Genomic DNA, 15811 nt, shown 5'->3' with positions numbered 1-15811 from the left:
TTTATGACAATTGTAAGCTTGCAGAGTACAAAGTGTGTGGGGAGCAACTGAAAATGGATATAGGACAGGTAAAGAGAGAATGAGTGATTACGTATGAAAACACAAAAATAGTCAAGCAGCACATAAATAATAAAGGGGTGTTGGGGCCAATTTGGGACAAATAGAAGAAATCCTTTTGTGGATAAGGAAAGCATGACTAAGAGACTGAATGAACACTTTGTGCCCAACTTCACAAAGAGGAAGTAGTTAATATTGCATGTGCAGGAAGAATTGAAGAAAATACATATTTTTAGATAGAATTAAAATAAATCTGGGGCTGTTTTCCTTGGAGCTTTGGAGGCTGAGGGGTGACCTTATAGAGTTTTACAAAATCAGGAGGGGCGTGGATAGGATAAATAGACAAAGTCTTTTCCCTGGGGTGGGGGAGTCCAGAACTAGAGGGCATAGGTTTAGGATGAGAGGGGAAAGATAATAAAGGGACCTAAGAGGCAACTTTTTCACACAGAGGGTGGTACGTGTATGGAATGAGCTGCCAGAAGAAGTGATGGAGGCTGGTACAATTGCAACATTTAAAAGGCATTTGGATGGGTATATGAATAGAAAGGGTTTGGAGGGATATGGGCCGGGTGATGGCAGGTAGGACTAGATTGGATTGGGATATCTGGTCAGCATGGACAGGTTGGACCGAAGGGTATGTTTCCATGCTGTACATCTCTATGACTCTATAAATGGAAGGGGAATGCTAATACATGTGCATTGGTCACAAGTTAACAAGCTATCCAGTCCAACAGGGATGCAACCTAGGTTTCTTAGGGACAGAGGTAACAGAAGCTCTCACTACAATTGATCATCCTGCTTGGACAAGGGAATGGTACCAGAGGACTGGAGCATTGCAAATATTGCAACCCAGTTCAAAAAGAAACAATAATAAATTTGATAATCAGAGGCCAATCAGTTTGATGTCAGAGATTGGAAAATCACTGACAAAATTCATTTTCACTTGGTGAAATCTAGATTAGTGAGGTACAGATGGCATGGATTATTAAAAGGCATATTGTGGCTCTCCCTCCTCTCTCTCCTGGTTGAGTAATTCGAAGAAATAATGGAGAGGCATTTGATAAGTCCCATAGGAAAAAGAAGACATAGAATTAAACTGAAATATGTTGGGTTGGGAATTGTTAGGTGTAGGAAATGGAGTATAATGGTGAATGAATGTTTTACATCCTGAAGAGAGCTAGGACTCCTTTGGGCATGTTTTCTCAGCTTCTTTTTGATATACGTATGAATTATATGGACTTGGGACTAGGGGCTGCATTTTTGAAGTTTCTGGATAATATGAAACTTGGTAATCTCATAAACAGTGCACAGGTTATCCGTTGAGTTCAGAAGAATAAAGACACAAATGGAGTGGGTGGATGCATTGTGGGGGGAATTTAATTGTTATGTGAAGTGATGCACTTTGGGAGAAACCAACTATTTAAGGGGGTAGAGAACATTAAAGATGCTATATGAATGAAAGTTGTTGTTTATAATGCAATACCACAATCTTTTGCCATCAGATGCACCTTGACTAACTCAACAGCTTTGAATATTGTTGATAAAGAGTTAGAGATGCTTAATGTTTGTAAATACAGAGTAAATTGGTCTGTAAACCTTCAGTCTGAAAAGAAGTGTGCTGTCGACATGCTGTGAAATAAGTTACTTTTCAGCCAATGCATTTTAATGCTGGCTGCTATTCTTAATTAACCATTTCAAATTACCTCCGCATCATTGGCAAACCATCATTACCTCACCTAAGTTCTTCACATCAAAACTATGCATACAAACGAAACCCAGATGTTGAAAGAAAAGCTGCACATTATTGTAATGTTAGATTTTCTTTTGTTGGTCACAGCAATAAAAATGCATGCATCCACTGTTACATTTGGCTGAAATTCAAGAGGCAACTTTGAAACAAACCTTCTTCCACCTGCGTGCAGAAATATCATGAAATTTAGTTTTGTGGATTATTTGATTTACATTAGACTTGTAGATAACATTAGGCAAGTTAAAATTAACAAGTCTATCATATGGTTAGAAATACCAGTCCTCAATGGGCTCTCCATAATACTGAGACATTTTGGGAGACATCACTTAAATAGTTTTTATTTAAGTCAACCAAAAACCTGGTGTCTCATCATTATGCTCCAATAGATTTCACATTCATTGTTTCAGTACTGTCAGAGAAATTGTCTTAATGTACGAGCAAATTTGAACAACGTTCTGCACAAGTACTGATGAGCATAATAACGGACTTATTTCACTTTAAGCCTCTTGCCAAGTCAGACCAGCTGAAGGATTTTGTCCTCAGAATGCATACGCTTTATTACGCACACTTGAAAGGCACCGTTCTAAGACACTAGTAACAGAGAATAATTGGTCCAACATGCTTCATACAAAACAGGTTTCCAAGACATCTTTTGGTTAATGTCTCCATGTGAGACACTGATTGATGAAGGAAAGAGGATGTTGTCAATGACAGAATCTTAAAAAAGGTTCTATTCAACAATATGCATGAAATAATCCTCTGAAGGTATAGTAAATAGCCATAGTCCACAAAACAGCATAGGCAGCTCTCTCCAACAGGGGGAGAAGATTAATTAGACGTTGCATAACTGCAAGCATATGACCAAAAGGTGAGATGTCTTCTCGACCTACCACAGCCAGTTTAGGAACTGAACTCACATTGCTGTTGTCATGTTTTCAGAAAATGTATTTATTTCCCTGAAAGACTGACAGAATTCATATAGCATCCTCCAATGAAAGAGTCAGACATCCTGGAACAGTGGTTCTGTGCAATCATTTTCAATTGTTCAAGTTGAAAATAACATTAAGAAACACTGGGACAGACTACAAAGCTAAAAGTGGAATTCTTAATTGAACAAAACAAAACTTATGTTGCTTCCCAATCAGACCTTTGGTAAGTTGGACAATAGTAGACAGAGTGCTAAAATGACCAAATCCATTATATGGCAATGCATTAGGCTCTCAGAGAAATTGAGGAATAATATTTGTTCAAAGTAACCTCCAAAGTCTACTGCTGGTTTCTTGAGCTGCAGAACTGTAGGAAAAACAGACAACTAAAAAGAGAGAAGGAAATAAAATATTTCAAAGACCAATTAGGAAGAAGAGGTCATGTTGAAAATCTAAACGTATTCAAATGTGGACAGGTCTTGGATGTAGGTTTGCTCGCTGAGCTGGAAGGTTCATTTCCAGACGTTACGTTACCCTACTAGGTCTTCTAGTAAGTGAGCAAACCAACATCCTAAACCTCAACCTGAGCTACAAATCTTCTCAAAACTCACTGAGGACAGGTCTCTTGAAGAATCAGGAGTATATGTAAATGAAAAAAGGAGAACCTAGATCTTGCGTGTCAATTGCACTCAGAATTCATACTGAGCATTTGATACATTGAGGCCAGTTGGTAAACCAAAGTAATTTGGGATCATAGCATTAACTGAAAGGATAGAATTTTGACTAGACTTCTTTTGTAGAGCTTGCTTTTGAGGTATAAAAAGGAGGAACTTTAAAATGTTTCAAATTCCTCTTTTGCATTTTGCTTAACTCTGCTTAGGAGAGGAATTTAATTGTAATACACAGCTGGAACAGTAAAGGGGCAGATTAATAGGAAAAAAGCGGCAGTGGCAGTCACATCCATTCCCACTGCAGGTCTAACCATGGACGCCACTGGCATTGACGCTCATAGGAGCTTTAGGCTCTGGAAGCTCTAAAGTCTTTTACTGTTAGAAATGGGCGCTGTGTAAACAGATTGCTTTGCTGACGTGATTCCAATTCTTACTATAAATAATATATGTAAACACAGCAATGAAAGGCTTATGCTTCAAAGATAACCAATACAATAATGGCATCTTAGAATTAAGTGATGCTGAAGTTATAAATATTTAACAGTTTTAATTAGACAACAACCATTTCCCCTCTGTCCTGTCTAGATTTCCCTGTCCAAGATATAAATGCAAAGTAAAATATGCTGCTATGAAACCATTGCCATGCAAGCTAAAATATTAAAACCAGCATTTTATTTTGGAAGTCATTTTGCATATTATGAATTTTTTTTATTATTCATTTTGCTCTAAGTCTTGGTTGTTATTACGTACTGGATAGTTGCATTCTGAATCAAAGTTAACTGCTTGTTTTTTTGCAAGAAGAGTTATTGATTATTTGAGGGGATCATAAATACTTTCATTCAGAGCATGCATGGTCCATAATGATCATAGAGGACGCTTCAGTAGCCCAACTAAAATTTCTATCATGTTGAATGGCCTTTTTCTGAATTGTGAAATAACCCTTTGAGCCAATCAGAATAATCTGACTGCAGTTTGATATATAGTTCTAAAACAACTTGCAAAACCATCAGAGACAATACAAAATACAACATATGGGCTGAAGTTTCTGAGCATTTGCAATCTCATTCAGATTGTCTCCCTGCCCCTTGTTATGAAAAGTCTGCATTCCTGACAGAAGACTGCGATCAGGGCTCCTTCAGAAATGTGTGGCTGCACTTAAACTCTGACAGTTCTCTCATATCCTTTTCCTCAGTAATTGGCTGTTGTATTCTGATGTGGTAAGGTCCAGAACCACAAACAGCTATTTTGACAGGTGTTGTCAAATGGTAAATACAGAAGATAAGCGAGAGGTTAGGGTGCAGATGGGTACAGCAGTTGGATATCATGATGCAAGGTGGCAGAAGGGCCAATACAGTGCATGGAGTACGTTGGGGTAGGTTGAAGAAATCTGGTTCACTGACTGGCAGAGGAGGGTGTCTTGGGTCAGCAGCAGAGGCAGGTCGGGTGCACAGCAAGGAGCAGATTCTGGACGCAGGGCAAGGGGTGGAAAGAGGCAGTTTGAGTCTAGAACGCATGAGGAAAAGGCTGAGGGGAAGGAGTAAAATGGGGGTTGACTTCTGGGGGGGGGGGGGGGTGGAATTCCTGGTGAAGGAAGATCCGAAATCTCTAATTTAACTGGATTCTTTCATTAGGTTCTGAGGGTAGACTAATTGTCAAGCAGAATCTTCAATTTTTCAGGGCAGTTCCTTCCAAGTGTACTGGGATGCAGACACCTCATGATTCCCATTTGCAACTCCCATCGTGCTGGATCAACAACTGTCTGTCCAACAGAAAATCTGGGCTACAGAACGCTGAACATTTTGTTTTCCACCATGTATTGAAAATAAATAAGTTTTCCAATCTAGTTAAGTATAATAATTAGAGCTGCAATGGCTGGTTCTTTTTTTCCTAATAACAATGAAGAACAGACATTTGTTTGTGCAGTGCATGAAAAGCATTTAGTCTTTGTTAGATTTTACTCCTACAACACCCTGCTTTACAATCCCTGGTTTTCTCCTTATAAAAAAGCTGACACTGATTAAGAAGAGAAATTTGAGTTAGTGGCATTGTCTCCAGTGGACTAGGGAATACTGAGGTTCTTTTCTAGTGGGATGGAATTGAAAAGCAGAGAAATAATGCTAAACTTGTATAGAATTTGAAGTGCTTTTAACTATTCTAACCTTCACTTCTTCAGAAAAGGAATCAGAGGCATGCCAGAAGGTGAAGAAACTAATAAAATGATACAGAACTAAGAGCTTAGATGTATCAGAAAGATCATTTCTCCAGAAAAGGGAAAATGGAATAGTGATCTTAGAGAGCTCTTTAAGATCATGAAATGGTTGGAAAAGGTAGACATAGAGAAGTTGTTACCACCTCTGAATGAATCCAGACTGGAGGCTATGACATAATTGCTATGAAATTAACAGAAAAGTGTGAGATAAACTTTTTTTTAAAATCATAGTGGCTAGAATGTGAATTCATGACCACAAGGAGTGGTTGAAGTGAATGATACAGAGGTACTTAAGGGGAGGGTAGATAAGATTGAGGGTGGGTTGAAGATATGTTGATTGTTTAGATGAAGAAAGTTGGGAGGATGTTCAAGTGGAGCATAAATGCTGGCATGGATTTATTGGGCTGAATAGGCTGCTTTTCTTCTGTTGATACTTTGCAACACTCAATAAAGATTTTCAAATTATGCACAGCATAGACTGAGCCAATTCCTCTGGACTCAACATCCATGACATTCACTGTTGTTGCATCATATCTAACTGTATAAACAATGGCAAGGTTACAAGGTCAATGGTTCATTCTTTCCTGAACCCAAACCATCATGCAAAACATTAGTAGTACTGTGAGAACATTAGTTCTTTCAAATCATCTTCCAAATCATGCATCATCTTGACTTGGCCACATATGGACTTCAGTAAGGCGTTCGACAAGGTTCCCCATGGGAGACTGATTAGCAAGATTCGATCTCATGGAATAAAAGGAGAACTAGCCATTTGGATACAGAACTGGCTCAAAGGTAGAAGGTGGTGATGGAGGGTTGTTTTTCAGACTGGAGGCCTGTGATCAGTGGAGTGCCACAAGGATCGGTGCTGGGTCCTCTATTTTTTGTCATTTACATAAATGATTTGGATGCGAGCATAAGTGGTACAGTTAGTAAGTTTGTAGATGACACCAAAATTGGAGGTGTAGTGGACAGCGAGGAGGGTTACCTCAGATTACAACAGGATCTTGACCAGATGGGCCAATGGGCTAAGAAGTGGCAGATGGAGTTTAATTCAGATAAATGCGAGGTGCTGCATTTTGGGAAAGCAAATCTTAGCAGGACTTATACATTTAATGGTAAGGTCCTCAGGAGTATTACTGAACAAAGAGACCTTGGAGTGCAAGTTCATAGCTCCTTGAAAGTGGAGTTGCAGGTAGATAGGATAGTGAAGGCGGCGTTTGGTATGCTTTCCTTTATTGGTCAGAGTATTGAGTACAGGAATTGGGAGGTCATGCTGCGGCCATACAGGACATTGGTTAGGCCACTGTTGGGATATTGCGTGCAATTCTGGTCTCCTTCCTATTGGAAAGATGTTGTGAAACTTGAAAGGGTTCAGAAAAGATTTACAAGGATATTGCCAGGGTTGGAGGATCTGAGCTACAGGGAGAGGCTGAACAGGCTGGGGCTGTTTTTCCTGGAGCGTCGGAGGCTGAGGGGTGACATTATCAAGGTTTACAAAATTATGAGGGGCATGGATAGGATAAATAGGCAAAGTCTTTTCCCTGGGGTCGGAGAGTTCAGAACAAGCAGGCATAGGTTTAGGGTGAGAGGGGAAAGATATAAAAGAGACCTAAGGGGCAACCTTTTCACGCAGAAGGTAGTACATGTATGGATTGAGCTGCTGGAGGAAGTGGTGGAGGCTGGTATAATTGCAACAATTAAGAGGCATTTGGATGGGTATATGAAGAGGAAAGGTTTGAAGGGATATGGGGCGGGTGCTGGCAGGTGGGACTAGATTGGGTTGGGATGTCTGGATTAGTGGTGCTGGAAGAGCACAGCAGTTCAGGCAGCATCCAAGGAGCTTCGAAATTGATGTTTCGGGCAAAAGCCCATCTGGTCGGCATGGACAGGTTGGACCAAAGGGTCTGCTTCCATGCTGTACATCTCTATGACTCTATGTGAATGTTGCAGGGTCTAAATCTCAAAAAAATCCCCATTGCAAACTGCTATGATACAATGAGAAGAATTGATACTAGCATTTTAAGAGTTCAACTAATTAGACATTCCCAGAATCCCAAGTATAAAAATGAAAAAAAAACAGCTATGGAGACAGTAGGGCAGTGGGGCTAGTGTAGAATTCCTCTTGGAAAAAGCTGGCAATAACAGATTGAGCCAATGGCCTCCTCCTGTGCTACAGGTATCAACCGTTAAATGATTTTGAGGTAAAGAAAGTGAACCAAAAAGAAAAATAAAGAAACAAAATTGAATGATTTATAACAGCAAAGTTCTGGTGCTAACTCTGCAATAATTGCAGGCTCTTAACAGTAAATTTTGAGAATACTCATTTAACTCCTTCTAATTTTTATCTAACATAGCTGAATCAGAGCAGATGTGAAACTTCAGAGAATTTACTCAATTTAATTTGATAAGAAGGAAAATTGATTTCTTTATTTAATTCTGTTTCAGTATCAATACATTGTCATAGTGTCATAGAGACATACAGCACAGAAACAGACCCTGTTTGCCAGCATTTGGCCCATACCCTTCTAAACCTTTCCTTTCATACACCCATCCAATGCCTTTTAAATGCTGTAATTGTACCAACCTCCAGCACTTCCTCTGGCAGCTCATTTCGTACACTCACCAGCCTCTGCGAGAAAAAGTTGCTCCTTCAATCTTTCTCCTCTCACCTTAAACCTATGACCTCTACTTCTGAACATCCCCGCGCCAGGGAAAAGACCTTGTCTATTTACCCTATCCATGCCCCTCATGATCTTATAAACCTTTACAAGGTCACCCCTCAGCCTCCGATGCTCCTGGAAAAACAGCCCCAGCCTATTCTGCCTCTCCCTGTAGCTCAAATCCTCCAACCCCGGCAACATTCTTGTAAATCTTTTCTGAACCCTTTCAAGTTTCACAACATCCTTCCGTTATTGCACAAAATATTCCAAAAGTGGCTGAACCAATGGGGTAAGAACAATGACTGCAGATGCTAGAAACCAGATTCTGGATTAGTGGTACTGGAAGAGCACAGCAGTTCAGGCAGCATCCAAGGAGCAGCGAAATCGACGTTTTGGGCAAAAACCCTTCATCAGGAATGAAGGCAGAGAGCCTGAAGTGTGGAGAGATAAGCTAGAGGAGGGTGGGGGTGGGGAGAAAGTAGCATAGAGTACAATAGGTGAGTGGGGGAGGGGATGAAAGTGACAGGTCAGGGAGGAGATGGTGGAGTGGATAGGTGGAAAAGGAGATAGGCAGGTAGGACAAGTCCGGACAAGTCACGGGGACAGTGCTGAGCTGGAAGTTTGGAACTAGGGTGAGGTGGGGGAAGGGGAAATGAGGAAACTTTTGAAGTCCACATTGATGCCCTGGGGTTGAAGTGTTCCGAGGCGGAAGATGAGGCGTTCTTCCTCCAGGCATCTGGTGGTGAGGGAGCGGCGGTGAAGGAGGCCCAGGACCTCCATGTCCTCGGCAGAGTGGGAGGGGGAGTTGAAATGTTGGGCCACAGAGTGGTGTGGTTGATTGGTGTGGGTGCCCAGGAAATGTTCCCTAAAGCATTCTGCCAGGATGCATCCAGTCTCCCCAATGTAGAGGACACCGCATCGGGAGCAACGGATACAACATATGATATTAGTGGATGTGCAAGTAAAACTTTGATGGATATGGAAGGCTCCTTTAGGGCCTTGGATAGAGGTGAGGGAGGAGGTGTGGGCGCATGTTTTACAGTTCCTGCGGTGGCAGGGGAAAGTGCCAGGATGGGAGGGTGGGTTGGAGGGGGGGGCGTGGACCTGACCAGGTAGTCACGGAGGGAACGATCTTTGCGGAAGGCGGAAAGGGGTGGGGAGGGAAATATATCCCTGGTGATGGGGTCTTTTTGGAGGTGGCGGAAATATCGGCGGATGATTTGGTTTATGCGAAGGTTGGTAGGTGAGCACCAGAGGTGTTCTGTCCTTGTTGAGGTTGGAGGGGTGAGGTCTGAGGGCAGAGGTGTGGGATGTGGACGAGATGCATTGGGGGGCATCTTTAACCACGTGGGAAGGGAAATTGCAGTCTCTGAAGAAGAAGAACTGGTCCTCCTGGGAGCAGATACAGCAGAGGCGGAGGAATTAGGAATACGGGATGGCATTTTTGCAAGAGGTAGGGTGGGAAAAGGTGTAATCCAGGTAGCTGTGGGAGTCGATGGGTTTATAATAAATGTCAGTGTCAAGTCGGTCGTCATTAATGGAGATGGAGAGGTCCAGGAAGGGGAGGGAGGTGTCAGGGAACCAATGTACTGTACAGCTGCATGATGACCTCCCGACTCCTACACTCAATATTCTCAATAATAAAGACAAACATACCAAACACTTCTTCACTGTGCTATCTACATGCGACTCTACTTTCAAGGAGCTATGAATCTGCATTCCAAGGTCTCTTTGTTCAGCAACACTCCCTAGGGCCTTACCATTAAGTATAAAGTCTTACCCTGATTTGCCTTTCCAAAATGCAGCACATTTATCCAACTTAAACTGACCATTCTGCATCTCTAAGCACTCATCTGGTGACCTTCAACATAATTAATCCAATAGGACTGGGTGGTACAGTGGCTCAGCAGTTACCACTGCAGCAGGAACTCAGACTCGATTCCACCCTCGGACGAATCTGTCTGTGTGGAGTTTGCACATTTTCCCCGTGCATATGTGGGTTTCCTCCAATTGTTTCACACAGTCCAAAGATGAGCAGCTTCGGTGGATTGACCATGGGAAATGCAGGGTTATGGGGATAGGATAGGGGTGTGGAATGCTCTTGGAGAATTGGTGTGGATTCGATGGGATGAATGGTCTGCTTTCACACTGTAGAGAATCAATGATTCTATGACTGTTAAGTAAGATAACTGATTTATTTCATAGGCCCTGCAACCCTACAGCGCTTATAGTTGTGGAACCTACACTGTTATTAGAGATCCATGGTCCTTAGTAACTTCTGAGATTTCCTTTGAGTGGGCAAAGGGTAGTTTTTGGGAATAATGTTGATGATGGCAAATTTAAAAAGGACAGAGTCACCACACACAGAAAGGACCATTAACAATATCAGCCAGTACGAGGTTCAGAAGAAGTTGGGTAATCAGCAGTTTATGAGGAATAGGGCCAAGGGATCACCATATGAACATTGTGGACAAGATGAACTTACAGCAGACAGGAGACAAGATGGGGGAAAGTGAAGAAAGAATGGTGGGAGTTCAGCGCTCAGGCAGTTGGGGCAAGGGAAGGATTTGGTAGATACAGGCATGAATTTGTCGGTCTTATTGTTAAAGTAAACGTGAAAGAAACAAGGGAAAGTGATACATAATGGTCTCTGATAGAGAAAAGGAGACAGGGCATAACATTTCTTTCCAGAATGATCTTGGAGTTAAAGGGATAAACAGTCAGCCAATTAGTTGGAAGTGGGCCAACTGGACAGGAAGGTTGATGAGAGTATAGGGTGGGAAAAACTGAAACTGCCGCTTGTAATGAACCTGTGATAAATACCTTTTGATCAATTTTTGTTTAACTCACTGATTCACTTGGAAGAATCTTTCCTCATTGTTATTGTTTAAAACAAAATCAACCATTAGTAAACAATTAATTTGAAGATACTTTGCTGATTTAAAAGAAAAATGAAATTGCTATTATTAGCACTGCAGATGTCTGCCTCTTGCTGTTTTTCTGCCAGAATTGATGGGGGTGTATTAGACTTTACCTTAAGCACAGTCTGATTTTGCCCTGTGTTGCATAAGTTAATTCCAAAGCTCAAGAAGTATTCGTGGATTGACTTTATAATCAGGCAATGACACTCACAGTGCCGAATTTCTGTCGTTTAAAATTAATATATGGAAAATCAAGTACTGCGAGTTTGAAAATCTCGAGTTTTATTTTTATTTATCTATGTCTATCCATCCCCAAAGGTGAGAGTTGGGGCTTCGTAGACAAATCAGAAAACGGTTTGCCTCATTGCTTTAGAGAATAAGAAGCAAATAGGAGACTGGAGTCATGCAGGGATAGCAGGCATCTTTTCCCGAAAAACAGAGAATCAATTGAGTTTGTGCTACAGTCCAACAACTTGCCATGGTGGAATCTGACTTTTCAACATCTGGGTTTCTAGCTCAGTACCATAGCATTGATTTAAGTTTTCTAACAACACACTGAAAAAAATGTATACTCTGCTTGTTCTTATTCTCAAAGCCTGGGTATTGTGGCAGCAAGCATAAAAGACCAAAAGTTGGAACTTCTTGATTATGTCACAGCTATTCAGTATCCAACATTGTGGCAATTTCTGTGAGAAAAATGTAATCTGACAGACCCCTTTAAACTAAACACTGGCATTCACATGAGAAATAGCTTTCAAGAGTATGATTTTAGAAACAAAAGTAAAATCATTAACTCCAAGCTGCTCAACCAACTTTTGCAATAATTTGTCACTTTAATAGCGCAGTTTTCCAAATGATATCATCAACATTCCCAGTTTAATGTACTAGTGCACATTGCCAAGGTATCAGCCTTGGTTTGGTGGTGGCGCACTTCACTCTGAATCAGAAAGTTCAGGATTTAACCCTCTCCCCTAAGATCGAAGTACAAAATCTAGGCTAACATTCCAACACAGCACTGTTGGAAATGCCATCTTTTTAGGTGAGACTCTAAATCAATATCTATCCTTTCAAGTAAACAAAGAAATTTTGTGGTACAGGTATTCCTCCGCTATCCAAAAGTACAGCATTCCCATGAAATCTTTCAGAAGCCGAAATGGCGCAAGGCGAAAAAGCATTAAGTTATATGGGAAAAATTTCACAGTTTTTTGTAAAAGTGAAAATCCTTTTCAGATTTCTTTCACTTAGCAAAACAGGTACTAATGTAGGTCTTTCCTAAAAGCAAAGAGACGTGAAACAAACTTTCGAAAAGCAGGGGAAATGTGTACAATTTAAAGAGGAGCAGTGGAGTTCTTCCTGGAGTACAAATCAATATTCACCCCTTAAATATAATTGCTTATGAGTTCTTTACTGTATGCAGACGTTTGCCACATATCCTACATTAAAATGCAAAAGAAAAGTGGCATTGGCTACCGAGTTGTGACTGCCGGACATCATGAAAATTGCTACAATGCAAACTTAATTTTAAAAGAGCCTATTAGTGAGGATTCATTCTTCAATTCTGTGAATTTCTTTACTGTCAGATATATTTTTCCAGAATGCTCCAACTTCTGCAGAACATTAAGGACCCACACCATATGGAATGATTTGTTTTTTACCTCCCAGTGACTGAACACCAGCTGTGGGCTGGCGAGGCCACTTGTCCGCTTCCGGATTTCATCAGCGAAGCCAAAGCTCTCTGCAACTGGCAAAATGGCCTTAATGATGAACATTTCTGTCCCTTCTTTCATCTCCTCTTGCAACACCCGGCCTGTACGCTTCGAAAGGACTGCATAGACCCGACCTGTGAAAGCATATGAAAAAATTAGAACACAAATCCATGAAAAATAAAAACAAAAAACTGTGGATGCTTGAAATCTAGAACCAAAACAGAACGTTATGGAAACAGTCAACGGGTCAGAGAGGTGAATAAAGTTGACAGTTCAGGCTGATGATCTTCCATCCTTACAGAAAGGTCATTGACCTGAAATATTAACTTGATTTCTCTCTCTCACAGATACTACCTGAGTTGCTGAATAGAATTTGATCTACAGCAAGTAGCAGCCACCATAGAAATTTGTGATATATTATGAAGAATAAATACATGAGGCTCAAGTATATCTGTTGTGTCCTTTTCAGGTTAAGACTTTTGAATTGGGTTCTCAATCTACTGAACAAATTACAAATGCTACTTACAGTCATGAAACACAATCCTATGAGGCAGAAATGGTTCTGTCAATGTGCTCGTCCATATGTAACTTCATAATTTTGCTCCTCCCTAACTCAGTAACTTCCTCCAGCCCATTGTGGGCGGCACGGTGGCACAGTGGTTGCCAGAGACCCAGGTTCAATTCCCGCCTCAGGCAACTGTCTGTGTGGAGTTTGCACATTCTCCCTGTGTCTGCATGGGTTTCCTCCGGGTGCTCCAGTTTCCTCCCACAGTCCAAAAATGTGCAGGTTAGGTGAATTAGCCATGCTAAATTGCCCACAGTATTAGGTGAAGGGGTAAATGTAAGGGAATGGGTCTGGGTGGGTAGCTCTTCGGAGGGTAGTTGTGAACTTGTTGGGCCGAAGGGCCTGTTTCCACACTGTAAGTAATCTAATCTAATCTAATCTTCAGATACATTTAACTTGCAGTTAACCAGACTTAATGGCATAAATGCACTGTAAACTTGTGACCAAATGAATGTTCTGAGATCAGCAGAGCTGCTTTCAACTCTTGTCTTTTCTCACCCATTAAACCTCCTCTGATGTTGTTCATACTCTTATATATAGAAGGACAGGAGAGCAAGGGATTGGAATCCGTTCGCATTAGACGGTGTTAACACTCATGCTTGTAAACTAATACCTCATTGCCTTTTCACTGTTCATTTCTAAAATTTATGGAAGCTGTTATTGACTTTCAAGTTATCCATTACTTTGAAAGTTCTGAACTAAACTGCAAATGGCATGGTAACTTCACTGATCTTACTACTGTATGTTTGAATTAATAACCCACATCATAATCCAGAACAATACAAGAGATGTCAGCACAATTAAAAATTTAGAATGAATCAATCACATAATGTATATTAAAATCTTGCATGTATGTGGCATCTTTAACATAATAAATTGATGTAATATGCATCATAAAAGCATATTTAACCAATAATCACACTGAACCAAAAAAAAAGAGACATTAGAATAGGTGACTAAATACTTGGTGAAAGTATCAGATGAAAGAGAGGTGGAGAACTGTAGTAGTTTGGGAAGGAAATTCCAGACTGAAGGCAAATTAGATTAGATTAGATTAGATTACTAGATTAGATTAGATTACTAACAGTGTGGAAACAGGCCCTTCGGCCCAACAAGTCCACACCGCCCCACCGAAGCGCAACCCACCCATATCTCTACATCTACCCCTTACCTAACACTACGGGCAATTTAGCATGGCCAATCCACCTGACCTGCACATCTTTGGACTGTGGGAGGAAACCGGAGCACCCGGAGGAAACCCACGCAGACACAGGGAGAACGTGCAAACTCCACACAGTCAGTCGCCTGAGGCGGGAATTGAACCCGGGTCTCTGGCGCTGTGAGGCAGCAGTGCTGACCACTGTGCCACCGTGCCACCCGCAAAGTTACTGATAATGGACCAAAGCTGGTTGGAGAAGCTAGAATTGGAGGAACACAGAGAAATTGGAGGATTGTAGTGGTGGAAGGGCAGATCAATGGGTTTTGAACAATAAGAATCCAAGATGTGAAGCTTTGGTAAACGAAAGGAGGAAAGCCAAATGAGCAATGGAATAATCAGGTCTGGAAGCAGCAAAAACAAGGGTGAGGCTTTCATCAACAGATGGGTCGAGGCAGGGTCAGAAGAAAAATAATTCTATAAATTGAGCATCTCGGTTGGATAATGAATGTAAATTTAGAAATATTTCAATTTCTGAGTTATTGGTTCAGAGCACAGCTTGTATTTCTAATTCAAATTAAATCAGTAAAGGACTATTTCAACAGATATTTCATATCCACTATGCCCCTGTCAATTGAAGTGTCATTGTAACTTCTTAAATGGAGCAACATCTGTATGGTTGTTGTATGATTTGTTTTCCAGGTTAGAATATTTGCAGCACAAAGTCTAGAGGCATAATGGTATAGCAGGAGGCCATTCAGCCCATCATGTCCTCATCAGCCTTCTGTACAGCAAACCAGTCGATCCCATTGTTTTGCTTTAGCCCCATAGTTACAAATTGACATCCTTTAAATGTCCATCCAATTTCCTTTTGAAATCAATGACTGTCTCCACTTTCACCACCCTTTAGCAGTGAGATCAAGGTTACTGCCACTTGCTACGTAGAAACATTTTCCTCATCTCCCCCTTAAAATCTGATTTATTTCCCCAGGCCCTTACACAATCCTCTAATAAGAGCTCTATGAACAGCCCCAAAATGACAACAACCTCCACTTGTGTAGCATTTTTAAACTTAATAAAACATCCTCAATATTTCAGTTTGGTATTTACAGTTATACAACAAAAAAAAAGTCAGTTGATGGCAGCTATGCAGCTAAAACCTCAAACTCTTGGCAAGGTTACACATA

The 15811-nt window shown here is 41.0% G+C and overlaps 1 protein-coding gene and 1 long non-coding RNA gene across 3 annotated transcripts in view; one reads left to right on the top strand and one right to left on the bottom strand.

Moving 5' to 3' along the window:
- Positions 1-15811, bottom strand: part of efl1 (elongation factor like GTPase 1) — a 265863-nt gene that overhangs the window by 37937 nt on the left and 212115 nt on the right. For both annotated transcript variants that reach the window (XM_072564794.1, XM_072564795.1), the window contains one exon: positions 12853-13037. In XM_072564794.1, the coding sequence (XP_072420895.1) occupies positions 12853-13037 (185 nt within the window). The remainder of the gene's footprint in view (positions 1-12852; positions 13038-15811) is intronic.
- Positions 1-15811, top strand: part of LOC140468768 (uncharacterized) — a 104055-nt gene that overhangs the window by 27345 nt on the left and 60899 nt on the right. The window lies entirely within an intron of this gene.

Source organism: Chiloscyllium punctatum, chromosome 48 (genome assembly GCF_047496795.1).
Source record: "Chiloscyllium punctatum isolate Juve2018m chromosome 48, sChiPun1.3, whole genome shotgun sequence".
NCBI classification, from domain to species: domain Eukaryota; kingdom Metazoa; phylum Chordata; class Chondrichthyes; order Orectolobiformes; family Hemiscylliidae; genus Chiloscyllium; species Chiloscyllium punctatum.
Note: the sequence above shows the minus strand (reverse complement) of the source record. Positions and strands in the feature narration are given on the sequence as shown.